This window comes from Thunnus maccoyii, chromosome 3, assembly GCF_910596095.1.
Source record: "Thunnus maccoyii chromosome 3, fThuMac1.1, whole genome shotgun sequence".
Lineage (NCBI taxonomy): Eukaryota > Metazoa > Chordata > Actinopteri > Scombriformes > Scombridae > Thunnus > Thunnus maccoyii.
Window position 1 is genome coordinate 1702956 of NC_056535.1, and position 13175 is coordinate 1716130.

At 38.2% G+C, this 13175-nt stretch overlaps 1 protein-coding gene across 1 annotated transcript in view; it reads left to right on the plus strand.

Annotated features, from left to right (window-relative positions):
• Positions 1 to 13175, plus strand: part of LOC121894315 (receptor-type tyrosine-protein phosphatase gamma-like) — a 486290-nt gene that overhangs the window by 302902 nt on the left and 170213 nt on the right. The window contains exon 4 of the mRNA XM_042406838.1: positions 8370 to 8518. Coding sequence (XP_042262772.1) covers positions 8370 to 8518 — 149 coding nt within the window. The remainder of the gene's footprint in view (positions 1 to 8369; positions 8519 to 13175) is intronic.

Here is a 13175-nt window from a genome sequence, read left to right on the forward strand (position 1 = left end):
GACTACTATTGTGTTTAAAGGGATACTCCACCCAAAACATGATTTGTTTTGTTTTGTTTTCATTTTAACTGTCTTTTGGATCCAATTAACTCATCCAGACAGTTTTTAGAATTGTTTATTCTTTCAAATGATTGAAGATTCTATTCATTGTTAGCAAAAAGTGAGCATGTAGAAGTTAAACATATCTTTAAAAAAAAAGATTTTAAAAAATGACTTTACTGGCTCCAAACAGGAATGAAAATGAGGTAGAATCAGTGTCCCTTTAATGTGGATAAATACTATCCAGCTGTTACTGACAATCAATACTTTACATTCTTTACTTGTGCATAGTTTAATTGTATGGCAGGTGAGTTTGTACTGAAACTTTTGTATAGGGTTAAGTGTGATTGGTTGTATATCTTTCACTGCTAGAGTGACATGATGCTGTTTTTGCCTCCTCTGAAATCTTTTTTCACAATTGGCTTTGTAATAAAACCTTAAATAAATCTGGAATTAATATGATGGGGTTTAATTGCAACAGCACTTGATCAGTCTAAACAGGCAAGAATCTAAAGGACAAGAACATGTGGCTGTTGAAGATATTTAGAGTTAGCAACTTGTATAAGCTGTAGATTTTGATTATATTAGTAGTTTATTACATTTGTGGGAAGTTATGACAATTTTGAAAGCTGAAGGTTTTCACCCTCCTACAAACACATCACAAATTCCTTCGAACGTAATAGTTATTACGTTTGCAGGAAATGATGTATTACATTTGTGGTAGGCAACTGCTATTATGTTTATGGGAAACTTATTACGTTAGTGAAATTATTACATTAAAAGCTGCAGATTTATATTACATTTGTGGTTTATTACGTTTGTGGAATGTTGTTACGTTTGTGGGTCTAACAAACATCATTAAAGGCAAAAATAAATGATGGCAGTAGCTTGTTTTGTTTTAATTTTGACATGTGATAAAGATGCTCTGATTAATGTCAATGTTAACTACTACATATACTACCTGTCACTTGCTGGACTCAAAAAATATTGGACAGTTCATGGATGTCCAAAATATAAAGGATTTGTCCTCTGAGGAGAATGATTGACAGAAAATTTCATGGCAATATGACCATTAAATTCAGGCATTTTGTATGTAAGTGGAAACTCTTTTGGGAAAAGGTCAGGGATCATCAGAATCATTAGTATTGATGGGTAACTGTCAGTAAGATAAGTATCTTGCTGTGGGCACTGTAGTAGGAAGATACAACATTGTTATTTGAAACAAAGAGATAATCACCAACACCATCGCATCAAGTGTTTTAGGTGGTTTCCAGCCTGCTCAGGGCCAGTGGAAATCTTTCCTGCCCTTTCCTTCACCCCACTGTTGTGATACTTTTTCACTGGAAGTCACCTGACAGCACAAATCTGCTCAGCACTGTGGACAGCATACGGGAGCTTGTCCCTGGTGGTGTGTGAGGCCAAAGAGAGCCAGAGTGCGATGGTAGATAAACAGACCAACATAAGCAAGTCTTGCTTTGCTTAGCTGATTCCCACAACAACTCAACTGGCAATATTATAGAATAAGACTTCTTCTTGAACAAGACTTGGTTAGACACAGTAACAAATAGACCAGATCAAGCTAAAGGTAAAGAACAACATATGATTTCTCTGTATAGTCCTTTCTATAATGTTGTCAGACACTTGTAATAACAATCTCAGCCTCTCAGTGGCAAAAACACTTTTAGTGGACCTACACTGACGGGGTGCTATTGCCCCGTCAGATTACATTGCAGCCTGTTTTGTGGCGGAAGGCTGCAGCAGTCTCGCTCAATACTGGACCAGTTTCAAAAATTATTGTCCCCATTAGTCACTTAGACAAAAAGATGGAAAATAGTGTCCAGGTTGAAAAATACCAAAGTTTCCCTTTGAAAAGTATTAGTTTCATTTTCAAAGACATGTGACACATTTGAGTAAAGCTTAAAGTGTAATGAAGCATATCCCAGTATCCCAAATATGGCTCAATATGCCTGTATGGTTGTGGTAGTAATAATTCTAATCACAGTGTGACCATTGAAAGGACAAGAAGGCTGAAGAACAAAGAGTATCCCTGAGTGCTTGCAAATTCCCTCAGCAGCCTTGGTGCTGTACCCATTTTTGTTTCCAATTTTCACTGACTGATTAAGGTCACAGAGAGTGAGTACATGTCCTGTCCACCTCCTAGTCGCTGCATCATGAGCGGGTGGCAACATGTCGCTGAGGTGCGAGACATTCGTTTGTCTTAGTGCGGGTAGCTCAATCAGGCGAGGCCGTCACACTGTGTGTTGTCATCCCCTGTGGGAGTGGACTGGCCAGCTGACCTTCAGGTAGAAGATCAGTAGCGCTGACACCCGGCACTCACAGCAAGCTGAGAGTGAGAGACAGAGACAGAAAGAGAAGACCTCATCAGCTCATTCAAGATGAAAAATTCCCCGACACGTTTGATGCAGAGCGTCCCCAGATCTTTAGTGACTGAAACCATGTCCCCAAGGTAACTGAGGCTGCTCAGAGAGAGAAAAAAAGATGATGATGACGGCCACCTGCAAAGTAAGAAACACAGCAGAGCATAATTTAAATGGATTTGGGGTGCCGCAGCATGTTGGGAGCCATGTAAAAATGCTAACACAAACAACAGCTGCGAAACAAAATGGCGTGCAGCTTCTGCTCTCCCCCAGCTACATAATGCATGGCTAACAAGACAAATGTCCCTGTTTTTGCCATGAATTATGCATGGATTCTGCACTGTTTCTAAACGACAGATGAGCGGTTTATCTGTGGAGGGATCACCTGGTGGAGATGCTGCTGAATGCTGTGATGGAGCTGGGAAAGCAGGCTGGATAACCCTCCTCTTCCTGCAGAGCAAACTTAATTCAGAAACTTAACTGTAGTTTTCTTGTCAGTTGGACTAACGTCTTGGCCTTGAATGTGGAATCAACAACATGCTATGGGAGGGAGAAGAAAGAGTTCACAGCCTTCTTAATTGTTTCTAAGCCATAAGCTAAAATGCATTATACCCATTCTGAGGAGCCTGCATACCAAAATGCTTCAGTTATGCAGACTGTTCAATGCCGGCATACAATACATGCATTACATCGACTTCACAACCCTCAAATACTCAACCATCAATTTACTAGTGTGTACAGTACCACTGTCTGTACAGAAGAATATCTGTAGCTGCTTCAAAGGGAAAATAAAAATATCAAAAGGCATGATGTGGTTATAGAGAGATTGATCCTGTCTGGAAGAAAAAGAAGGAAAACATTTTGAAAACTTCGAAATGCAGAAATAAGTCAAAGGTTGGCAGTCCATGGTCAGAAACCAAGCAACATATACTGTCATTATATATATTCTGAAGATATGTTATATAGTAGCTTGGTATGAGAAGAAAACCTCAGAGAATGGCAAAGGATACAGATGCCTGCTGCACACAGGAGCAACTGCAGAAGCCAACAATATGGCGTTTAATTAGTTTCTGCTCTGCGAGTGCACAGAACAGTATCTACCAGCAGAACAGCATCCTTATGAGAGAGTATTTCTGCTCCGCATGCACAAATGCGGCCCCACGAGCTCACAACTACTCAACACTCACTCACTGGTCAAATTGACTTTTGAGACTTTGGAGGCAGTGATGGAATAAACTGTTCGCTCCTTTGATTGGTCACTTTGAATACTAAACAATTGTATTTGGCTTTTTGGCTGTTTTTTTTTAACCACTTGCACTTATGAAAAAAGAGTTAGACATCGTAGCAAAAGCCTTAACATTGTTAAAACCCACTGTCAAGTTTGTGAAACCTTTATTTTGCTCATGAAAACAGAAAAAACCACTATACTTTGACTTGTCAAATCTGGACTAGATTACCAAGGAGACTCCAGACAGTCAATAAAACGAAAGTCAACTTGATGAGCGAGCGATTGTTGAGCAGTTGTGAGGGCGTAGGGAGGGTCGACCTTGCGCTCGTCACAGCCTCGTGATTGCCAGAATGCAGTTGTGCATGCAGAGCCTAGTTTTTATGTGTGTGGGTTTTGAAACTAATGAAATGCCATACAACAAAGACAGTTTGCACCATAAGAGTCAAAAAGATGTCATTTATGAATATGAGTTGCACAGTGGTTAAAAAATTGAAGACACTTAAACTTAAGATCTCTGAATAGGGACACCCAGGAATCATCATGCTTTGCCCCCAAATGAATAAAATGAAAACTGAAAACACCCCGACCATAAAAATCTGACATCATCTGATGAAACTGCTTTAAAAATATTGGTGTAAAAGACATCATACAATTCATCATTTACTAAGTACAAATCAGCTTAGAGTGATTTTGGTTCAACACAGGGTTCATCACTCAAAATCCTCATAAATCAAACCTGACAGGTTTGTCAATTAATAGGAATATTTATAAACCTGAGAGAAACAATAATGTCAAGTGCAGGTAAACAAACTTTACAGACTGAATAACTTTATTAATAAAATGTTACATTTTATTAAATTTAACTAAAACTTCTAGAAGTACTGATGTGATGCTCTGGTAATATTCCAATTAAAATTATATAAAGCATAAAAAACAAACACAATGTTATTGTATACAGTATATTAGGGCATGATCTTATACTGATATTCCAGAATTGAAGAATTGTCTCTTTATTATATTAATCTTATCTTTTTTTAATCATTTATAATTCTCTCCCATTGTAAACAGATCCAGCACATGCTGTACTTGCATTCATTTTTATCAGTTTGACATCCTGTGATACTGGATCAGACTTTGTTTTATTGTGGTAAAATAAAAATAATGTAAAGAATCTGTAATTTAGTCTTGGTGCTCATCACCAGTGAAGCTGGGCTGCACGAGGGTGAAGGTGGACGGAGTCGCTCGGAGACTCTTTTATGTACAGTTTGTATGAAGTTTTGAACTTGCCTTCAGAGAGGAGCTGAATCAACCAATCAACTTGCTTGAAGCACAGGTCCCCAAGAAATACTAGGTCCTATGATTACCCATAACACCCTGCTCCGTGAAAGGTTCACACAGATGTTTATGTACAGTATATCTTCAGAGAAGTACAATTCCAGCTTGAGAAGATGGATAGTGACATATGTGTAATTGTTACATGCAGTATATGCTGTACAGTGAAGTACTTACTGCCCTGGACCATTTTCTCATCTATTTTAGAATTGTTTTAAGGTTGTTTGTGTTTATTTATCCTATTTTATTTGGAAGTGCTCAAATCCTTCTAATCCAAATGTGCAAACTACACAAACATTTAATTCAGTGGTCATCTGACTCAGAATGTGACAGCACGCCAGCCACTGTGTTCAGGCGCACTGTATGGTTTGTCTTCTTTAATGGCAGCCTGTTTAATTTTAATGAGACACAACTAACCCTTCCAATTCTGTGTAGGAGTTGGTAAAATACACAGTACACTCTCCTGCAGCACCAGTCTCACAGCAGAGTTCTGCAGGGCGGGTTTTTGTGGGAGTTTTTTGTGTGAATCTCTCTATTTGTGTCTTTTGGGAGACAGTCTAAACACGGACAATGACTGTACAACACAACAAGTTAATGGGACAAAAAACTGAAATAAAATGTCTTCCACAGAGTTACATTGTTTGGATTAAACAACAGCAATTTTTTGGTACACTATGGAACAGAAAAAGTACATCCTATATGAAGAATTTATATACAAAAAAAACATAAATGAACAAGCAAACTCCTCCATCAGTCTGTATTAGAGGTGGACAGCAATGGCTGATATATTTAATTTAATAAACAGTTCATATCTACACATCAGTATTCTAGTTCTGTTGGGACTTAGCTGCAACTCAACTCATTATTGAAAAAAACCTGCATATTTATATTCACAAAAACTGAAAGGTATTTCATATACTGTGCAACATGTTTCTCTCTAACACTGCTCACACTATACTCATTTATTCCTTGATTCACAATGTTAAACTAATGACATGTATTTGAAATAGATGTTATTTTTCAAATTATTTAACTATGTATAAAAATAGATAAAGTTATAACAAACCCAACTCTAACTGAATTAAAAGCACAGCTGTGTAGTATATAAGTATAAGGCGAGTATAATGTATTTGATGGCCAAAGCTCTGCATGTACAGGTACACCCACATTGTAATGTGAGTTATTTTTAAAGAGGTCTGGTTGAGGTATGAAAGAAAACCTGAGAGTTACTATTTTACCTGTGTATTGTCAAATGCTATTTTGTGAGTATGTAAAGTGGGCCTCCTAATGTGTTATGTGATTCAATCTTGATAAAATGTCAAACTAGCCCTTTTTCTCATTTCTCAGTTTGTACATCCTCAATTCTTCTCCTTGCATCTTAGTCCCTCCCACCTGAGATGCGAGCAGAGGAGGCGAGGAAGAGACACGAGGAGGGAGAGGAGTCCAGGCAACAGGCGTTTAACAAAATGAGACATCCTTGCTTCGGAGCCATTATTTTAAAGCAATGTCAATTAAATATGACGTGTGGCAGAGCTGCATCATCTGTCCATTGTTTTGTTTTAGCCTACAGCTGTATTTTATGATGAGCATAACAGCGTTCATGACAACTTATATATTTATTTTTAATTCAAATCACAACATGGCATAATGTGACAAGAATGTACGGATGTCATACAGTGTTATTTTTTATTTAACACACACACATATACATGAAGAAATATATGTCATGTCTCTTTTATATGTCACAGGTGCCAAAAATACTTTGGCAAAGGATAAACCTGTGCATCCTCGCTCATAGCCCCTCTAGCAAACCACCTCTCACCTCACTCCTCTCTCCTCCAGTTGCATTTTAGGAATTGAGACATCCTTACACATGGCGCGCTGAGATCATTTCCGGGTCACAGGCAGGAGGACGGAGGAGAGAGGAGATGAGGAGGCACAAAATAGAGAAATGAGAAGAGCCCCAGGTCTTTCTCTCTATTCGAGTGCTGCCTCTATAAATGGGGCAGAACTGTCTGAAGTATGGAAAGGAGGAGGTTACATTGGTCAACGGAACACAAAAATCCTTTCAGAGGCATTTGTGAAAGTGAAAATAAGGCCCTGTCTTAATTCTCACTATACTTCAGACAGAAGTGATGGAATAACAAAGGACCCTGGAAGGGCAATTTGCACTGGATGAAGAGAACAATTTTGCTTTGCAAATTAGCCCCTCGTTTGAGAACCTGCCTTACAGGCTGATGGAAAATGACAGAAATGGTCTTGTGTGAGCATGTCTTCTACCTTTAGCCTGTCTTTAGAATACATCCTTTTGTCTGTCTGTGTTTCTTCACAGGTTAAAGAGGTTTCACGCTGTTTATGTATGCTAACACGCATGCTTTGATTGTGTTTTTGCACTATCACTGAAATCTGCTTTCACATCAGCAACAGATACCAATTGTCATCTGTGTTTTTGAGAGGAATGATTACAGTGTCTGTTGAAAAGATGTAATTATACAACACGTAGTTCCAACCAAGTAATCTGAACTACAGAACTACAGACTGTGACGTTGTGCTAACAACAACAGTCATTTCTCGTTAGACAACCGGTGGTTGATTTGAATTGGTTTGAAACTTGGCAAACTTGTTTTTTTTCCGGACTGGAGCGGAGTTTTGAGTTGTCTTTTTTTATGTTTGTGAAACTGGATTGAACTAAACTGATTAGGGGTTGTGATGAAAACAAAGCAGACCCTTTGCCGAGTGGATTGAACTCTGAGACTGTAGGACGAGTTACACATGCACACAGTCACACACACACACAAAACCCGAACCCTTCTTCACTCTTCATTGTTACCTGGCACTCCCATACACAGCAAAACTTAGCCATTTGCTTCCACTCCAGTATCCTCCATCAGCTGTGCTGGTGCTATGGCACTGCTAGCTTAAAAATGTGAAATGTGCAAAAAGTTTGCGGACAAAGTGGCTAAATCTGTCCAAGGAAAAATTATTTTTTTCAGCGGATATCTTAGTTACAACAAGATTGAGCTAGCAAAGCAGTTTTGTGTTTATATGTGAGGTATTTATTCAGTTTGGGAAATGCCGCCATCTCCAGAAAACATTAGCTGGAGTTGGCTGGCTGAGTCAGCAGGGACTAGAAATCGTCTCTGTCGCTAGGTCGTTACTAAGGGTCGACCTACTTGCTGGAGCAGTTAACTAGGTTTTATTACGTAGGATTCTACTGACATGAGTGATTGTTTTCCAGGTATCAATGATGCTTACGGAACTGACCGCATCACTGTCGTGCCAACAATGATGGTAAAGCACACCCTCTCGTGTAATATTACTTAATTGATGTATGACCACTCATTCTTTCTTTCTCTGTCTCTGTTTTTCCCTGTTCTGTGTCTTTCTTCCAGTGGCCATTATGTTGAAGGATGATTATTTTGTTCGGGGAGCAGGCTTACCAGGGAGGTTTAAGGCAGAGAAAGTAGAGTTTCATTGGGGTCCAAGCAACGGATCTGAGGGCTCTGAACACAGCATCAACGGCTGGCGTTACCCTGTGGAGGTAAGCACAATCTGCCAAGCATTGCCATACCATATCTGAGGGAAACATATTTGAGGGAGAGTGATTCAATTTCTCTGTTTTACATCTTTCTGAGACAATTCATAACACTCACTATGTCCCTAGATCCTGCAGCATTCTGACTTTACCTCAAGTTGGTCATAGGTTTGCTAAATGTACACCAACTGACATGCTCATTAGAGCCTGAGCACCAAGCAATGCAACGGTCCTATTGTATCTGAAGGAATTATTATTAGGACCCAACCACTGAATGGTGCTAAGACCCTCATGTAACGGAAGGAATTTTTATTATTGGGGCTAAACATGCTCGAAAACTTATGAAACTTTGCACATGTGTCAGAAGTGGTAAAAAATGTAATATTTTATAGGTCTTGGGCATGGGTGTGGGAAAATGGCTTGAGGGTGCCCCCTAGAAAATTTCAAATTAAAAGAGCCCACCTTTAAATTTGATGCAGATGAACAAACTTTGGTAGGCACATGTATCATGTTCAGATACACAAAAAAGCCTCTTGGAGCCATATTCTAAGTCATACAGGAAGTCAGCCATTTTGAATTTAGTTTGCAATTTTTCGCAGATTTTGCCATTTGCAGGCTTTAGATTTTAACAAACTCCTCCTAGAGATTTAACGTGACCAACTTCAAATTTGGTCAGTGTCATCTAAAAACCTTTGTGAAGTTATCAAAATCTTGAGTTTTCAGGCACACACATCACAAGAGATTCAGTTCTTGGAGAAACAAGAAATTAAGTATTTTAAGAGAGATGTTTGGGGGTTTTACTCTTCACTTAATTCAGTTAGTCTTGTTGGAGCCACCATATAGAGGCCATTAGAGGAACTGAATCTTAAAACACTTTCACAGTGGTTTCAAACTTCAGTAGTGGTGTCTATGACTTAGATGTATGTAGTGATAAATAATAATGTGTTATCAGTCGGTAATGGAGAGCAACAAAACTGACATTTATTTATTTGGAAAGTATTCTTTTTTGTATGTGTGAACAGGTTTATCTGTATCTGCATAGCTAAATATATAAAAGTAGTAGCACATTTGACAAGATTGTATGTACATGCAAATAGATGCACATTACCAAAATAGAAGAACTGTCAGCATGTGATGTTGAACTATAGGTTTAATAACTTATCTTAGAAATGTACAATCACGGAGAATTTGAGAACTGGATTTTTTTACCAAGCAATACAACATATTAAACAAGACAAAATGTATCATGTCCCTTTAATGGACGGTAGCTTAGACTATCACTATCTTTACTTAAATGATACCGGATCATGTTTATTGTTGAAAGTTAATTGTGACTGCTCAAAATTCAGACTCAGTTCATTTGAATTATACTTAAAATCAGCTCTGGATATTTGATCTACTTTAGATTAGTCCCATGGTTTTATTATTAGCATTGACTAATCTATCTGTTACTCTTCTAAAGATACTTGCACTCACAATAGTACGTAATGCTAGTCTCATACTACACATATATGTCTCTAGAAATGTCCTGTAAAATGATTCCTTTAAAATAGTGGGTATGTTCACTTTAGTTTTTATTGCATGCTTAATAAACAGTGTAATTACAGTATGTTGGTGGAGAACACTACAGATAATGCACTATTAATGTGAATGTTCTGTGGATACGTTCAACAAAGACATCACACAGGTGGCGTTACACTCAAATAGACTTGAATCTAAAGACATGGTCGAACCTCTCAATCTAGATTTTTGGCACTGAGAGACACTTTTAGCATCCAGCTCCAATATCTACTAACTAACCTCAACAAGCTAAGTGTGTTAGTATGTGTGTGTGTATGGGTATGTCTGAGAGTGTGTGTATTCTCATGTTGTGTATGTGCATCTGTCAGTCTCTTGAACACTGAAATGTCAGCCATCTCTCTGTTTGTACCTCTCTTAGAGCACTGCCTCTTTGCTGTGGCCAGCCAAACAGATGAATATGTATTGTTTGACATTTAGTAGATCAGCACGCTGACAGTTCAGCTTGATATTGTAATATTCTCCGTCCACTCCAAACTCTTATTTTTCTTCCAAACCTTTCTACAAAGTTGCATAAAGGTGCCTTTATAGCAGAAACAAAACACAACAAACACACAAAACCTTCCATATGATCGCATGACGAAGCTTTCTGGGGCTGCTATTTTTAAATTGCTATATTTATAATATGCCATCACAGTTGATTTAGCAGGGAGACGTTAGCGAGTAAAAACTTTCCATGTAGCACTTTTATGAAGTTCCGGTGGAAATCAAGCCTGTTTTCTTGTATTGATTGAGCCTCTCAGTCAACTATACTATTTCTCCAGAGACACACACACACACACACCTCTGCCGTGTGCCAGATTCAATATTGGCAGTATGGCTCAGCTGAGATGAGTCCTTTAAGGCCACAGCTGATACTGACATTTCTGCAGTGAAGCTCCCGAAAGATGTGATTTTGTGCTGATTTGATCATTTCAAAATACCGAACATGGTTACTATGTACCGGAGCCTGGAGTGTGCAAACAGATTAATTACAAACCTTCACATGGTTTCATTATTAAAAAAGCCATTTTCTTTCTTTTGTATTACATTTCAAAATTAAATTCTATATTGATAATGGAACTGAAGACAAATCAAGGGAATATAATTATTAATGGTGAAACATAATTATCTTTTTATTTTATTTTCCTTTGAGATTGATAGTAATAGTAGTAGAATCACATTATATCTTATAACAGCTTTTCAAATGATAACAATTTATTAATTTATTACAACTGAACACCATAAAAGTCTATAATTCTATAGACCGTAAAAGTCTATAAAGTCTATAAAGATACATTAGCAAACTCCAGGTGTTCTGGAAAACCAGGAATGCTTTTTTTTCTTTATTTCTTTCACAATTTGTACATTCTTGAGAAACCAGTACTCTATTGTGCTCCATTGCTCTGCGGTCTGTACATCTGTATATGCACTTACAGAGGAACATCACATGGTACAGCACATATATGATTACATGAAGGATAAAATGTAAAGAAAATAATTAAATGTGTAGGTATATACAGTATATATCTGTGGTCAGAGAGGAAGCATCAGAATACCTGACAGCGAGTGACTGGAGTATCAGACTGTAGAGCTCTCTCAGCATGGCCTCTGATGCTGCTTCATACAGCCACAGCACTAGCGGTTAGATAGGAATATGGTTTGGTTGCTGTCTTTAACTTTACTGCCTGCCTGCTACATTGCACAATGTTATCTCTGCAGGGAGAGAATGGAAAACTAATATATGGACAAACATGTATGCTTACACACACACACACACACGCAGGCACAGTTAGCACAGTCAACATGGATGTCCATCTCAAACACGTATAATGACAACAGAACAGCAACAGTCTGTGATATATTCTGAGTAACCAGAACAGTATTTCTGTATTTCTCTAATGTGATTCTTTAATGCTTTGAAATCCCCTTCCCCTCCATTGTATTTGGTGCAGAACATATTTCTGCAATCTGCAAATAAAATCAAAACCATCTGCATTGTGAGATAGCACCAGGGATGAGTGGAAAAAATATGTATTTAGATTTAGATGAAGTGATCTTTTAAGGAGAAAGTCAAGAGTTGAAGAGGTTAATGTGCACACTGAGGTCATTGATTCTCTCAAGAAACATTTACATGGAACAAAGATTCAGTATTCACTCTCAATTCATCTGCCAATTTCCTTTAATTAATAATTGAGTTTATAAAAAATGTTAACGTATTCAACAGTCCACAGAAAAAACAATTATCAACTAACAAATTCAATTAACTGTGATATGGAGAAGAGGAACCAGCAAGTGTTTTTACTTGTTTGATAAATTACCTGTTGTTGGTTGTGCTTCAGTCACTCTTTACAGGCATAACTTGATGACTGGCGTGAAGTGTATTTTATGTATTGAAGTGTATTGTTGTGTATTTTATTTTTAGGCTTCAAGTTAAATTATTTACCTACTGATAGTCCATGTTTTCAGTTTGAGTTAGTTGAGTTTATTAGAGATTATGAGAATGAGGACATTAGGAGGACTCTTATTTTAATATTCAAAGGTCACTTATTTAAATGTCTAGCACCACAGAACCTAAAGGAACATGTACCATAGTCTGGTGGGCATTAGTTCTCCTAACCCTAGCAGTGCTGTGACTGCACAGATCTCCTATATTACCTAAGTGCTTTAAACGCATAATATGTCATGTCAGCCGCTAGGGGTCTCTCAATCAAAACAATAACAAAAGACGGAGTGTGATGATGGTGTGAAGTAGCAAGGGATCATAGGAGTTGTTGTCTTCGTTGTTAAATAACCAGCCTCACCAGGATAGGATTACTCCAGTGTTAATCATCCGAGAAGTTTTTACCAGGAACCGAATTACCCGCAGAGGTCTCCTCCTCTCCAGAACAAACGGACCTGGTGATTACAGGTGAAAACACTGAACAAAGCTGTTTCACCTAAAAAATCAGTGTTTCTCCCCCGATGTGCGGCGACCATCGGACGTCCGGTACGGGCTGTTAGCCGAGCTGCTGCTAACACATGTTCAGTTTATTTCTCTTTTAAGTTTAGATCCAGACGTTCGGCCGGTTTCTCCTGGGAGCCGAATTATCCACAGAAGTCTCCT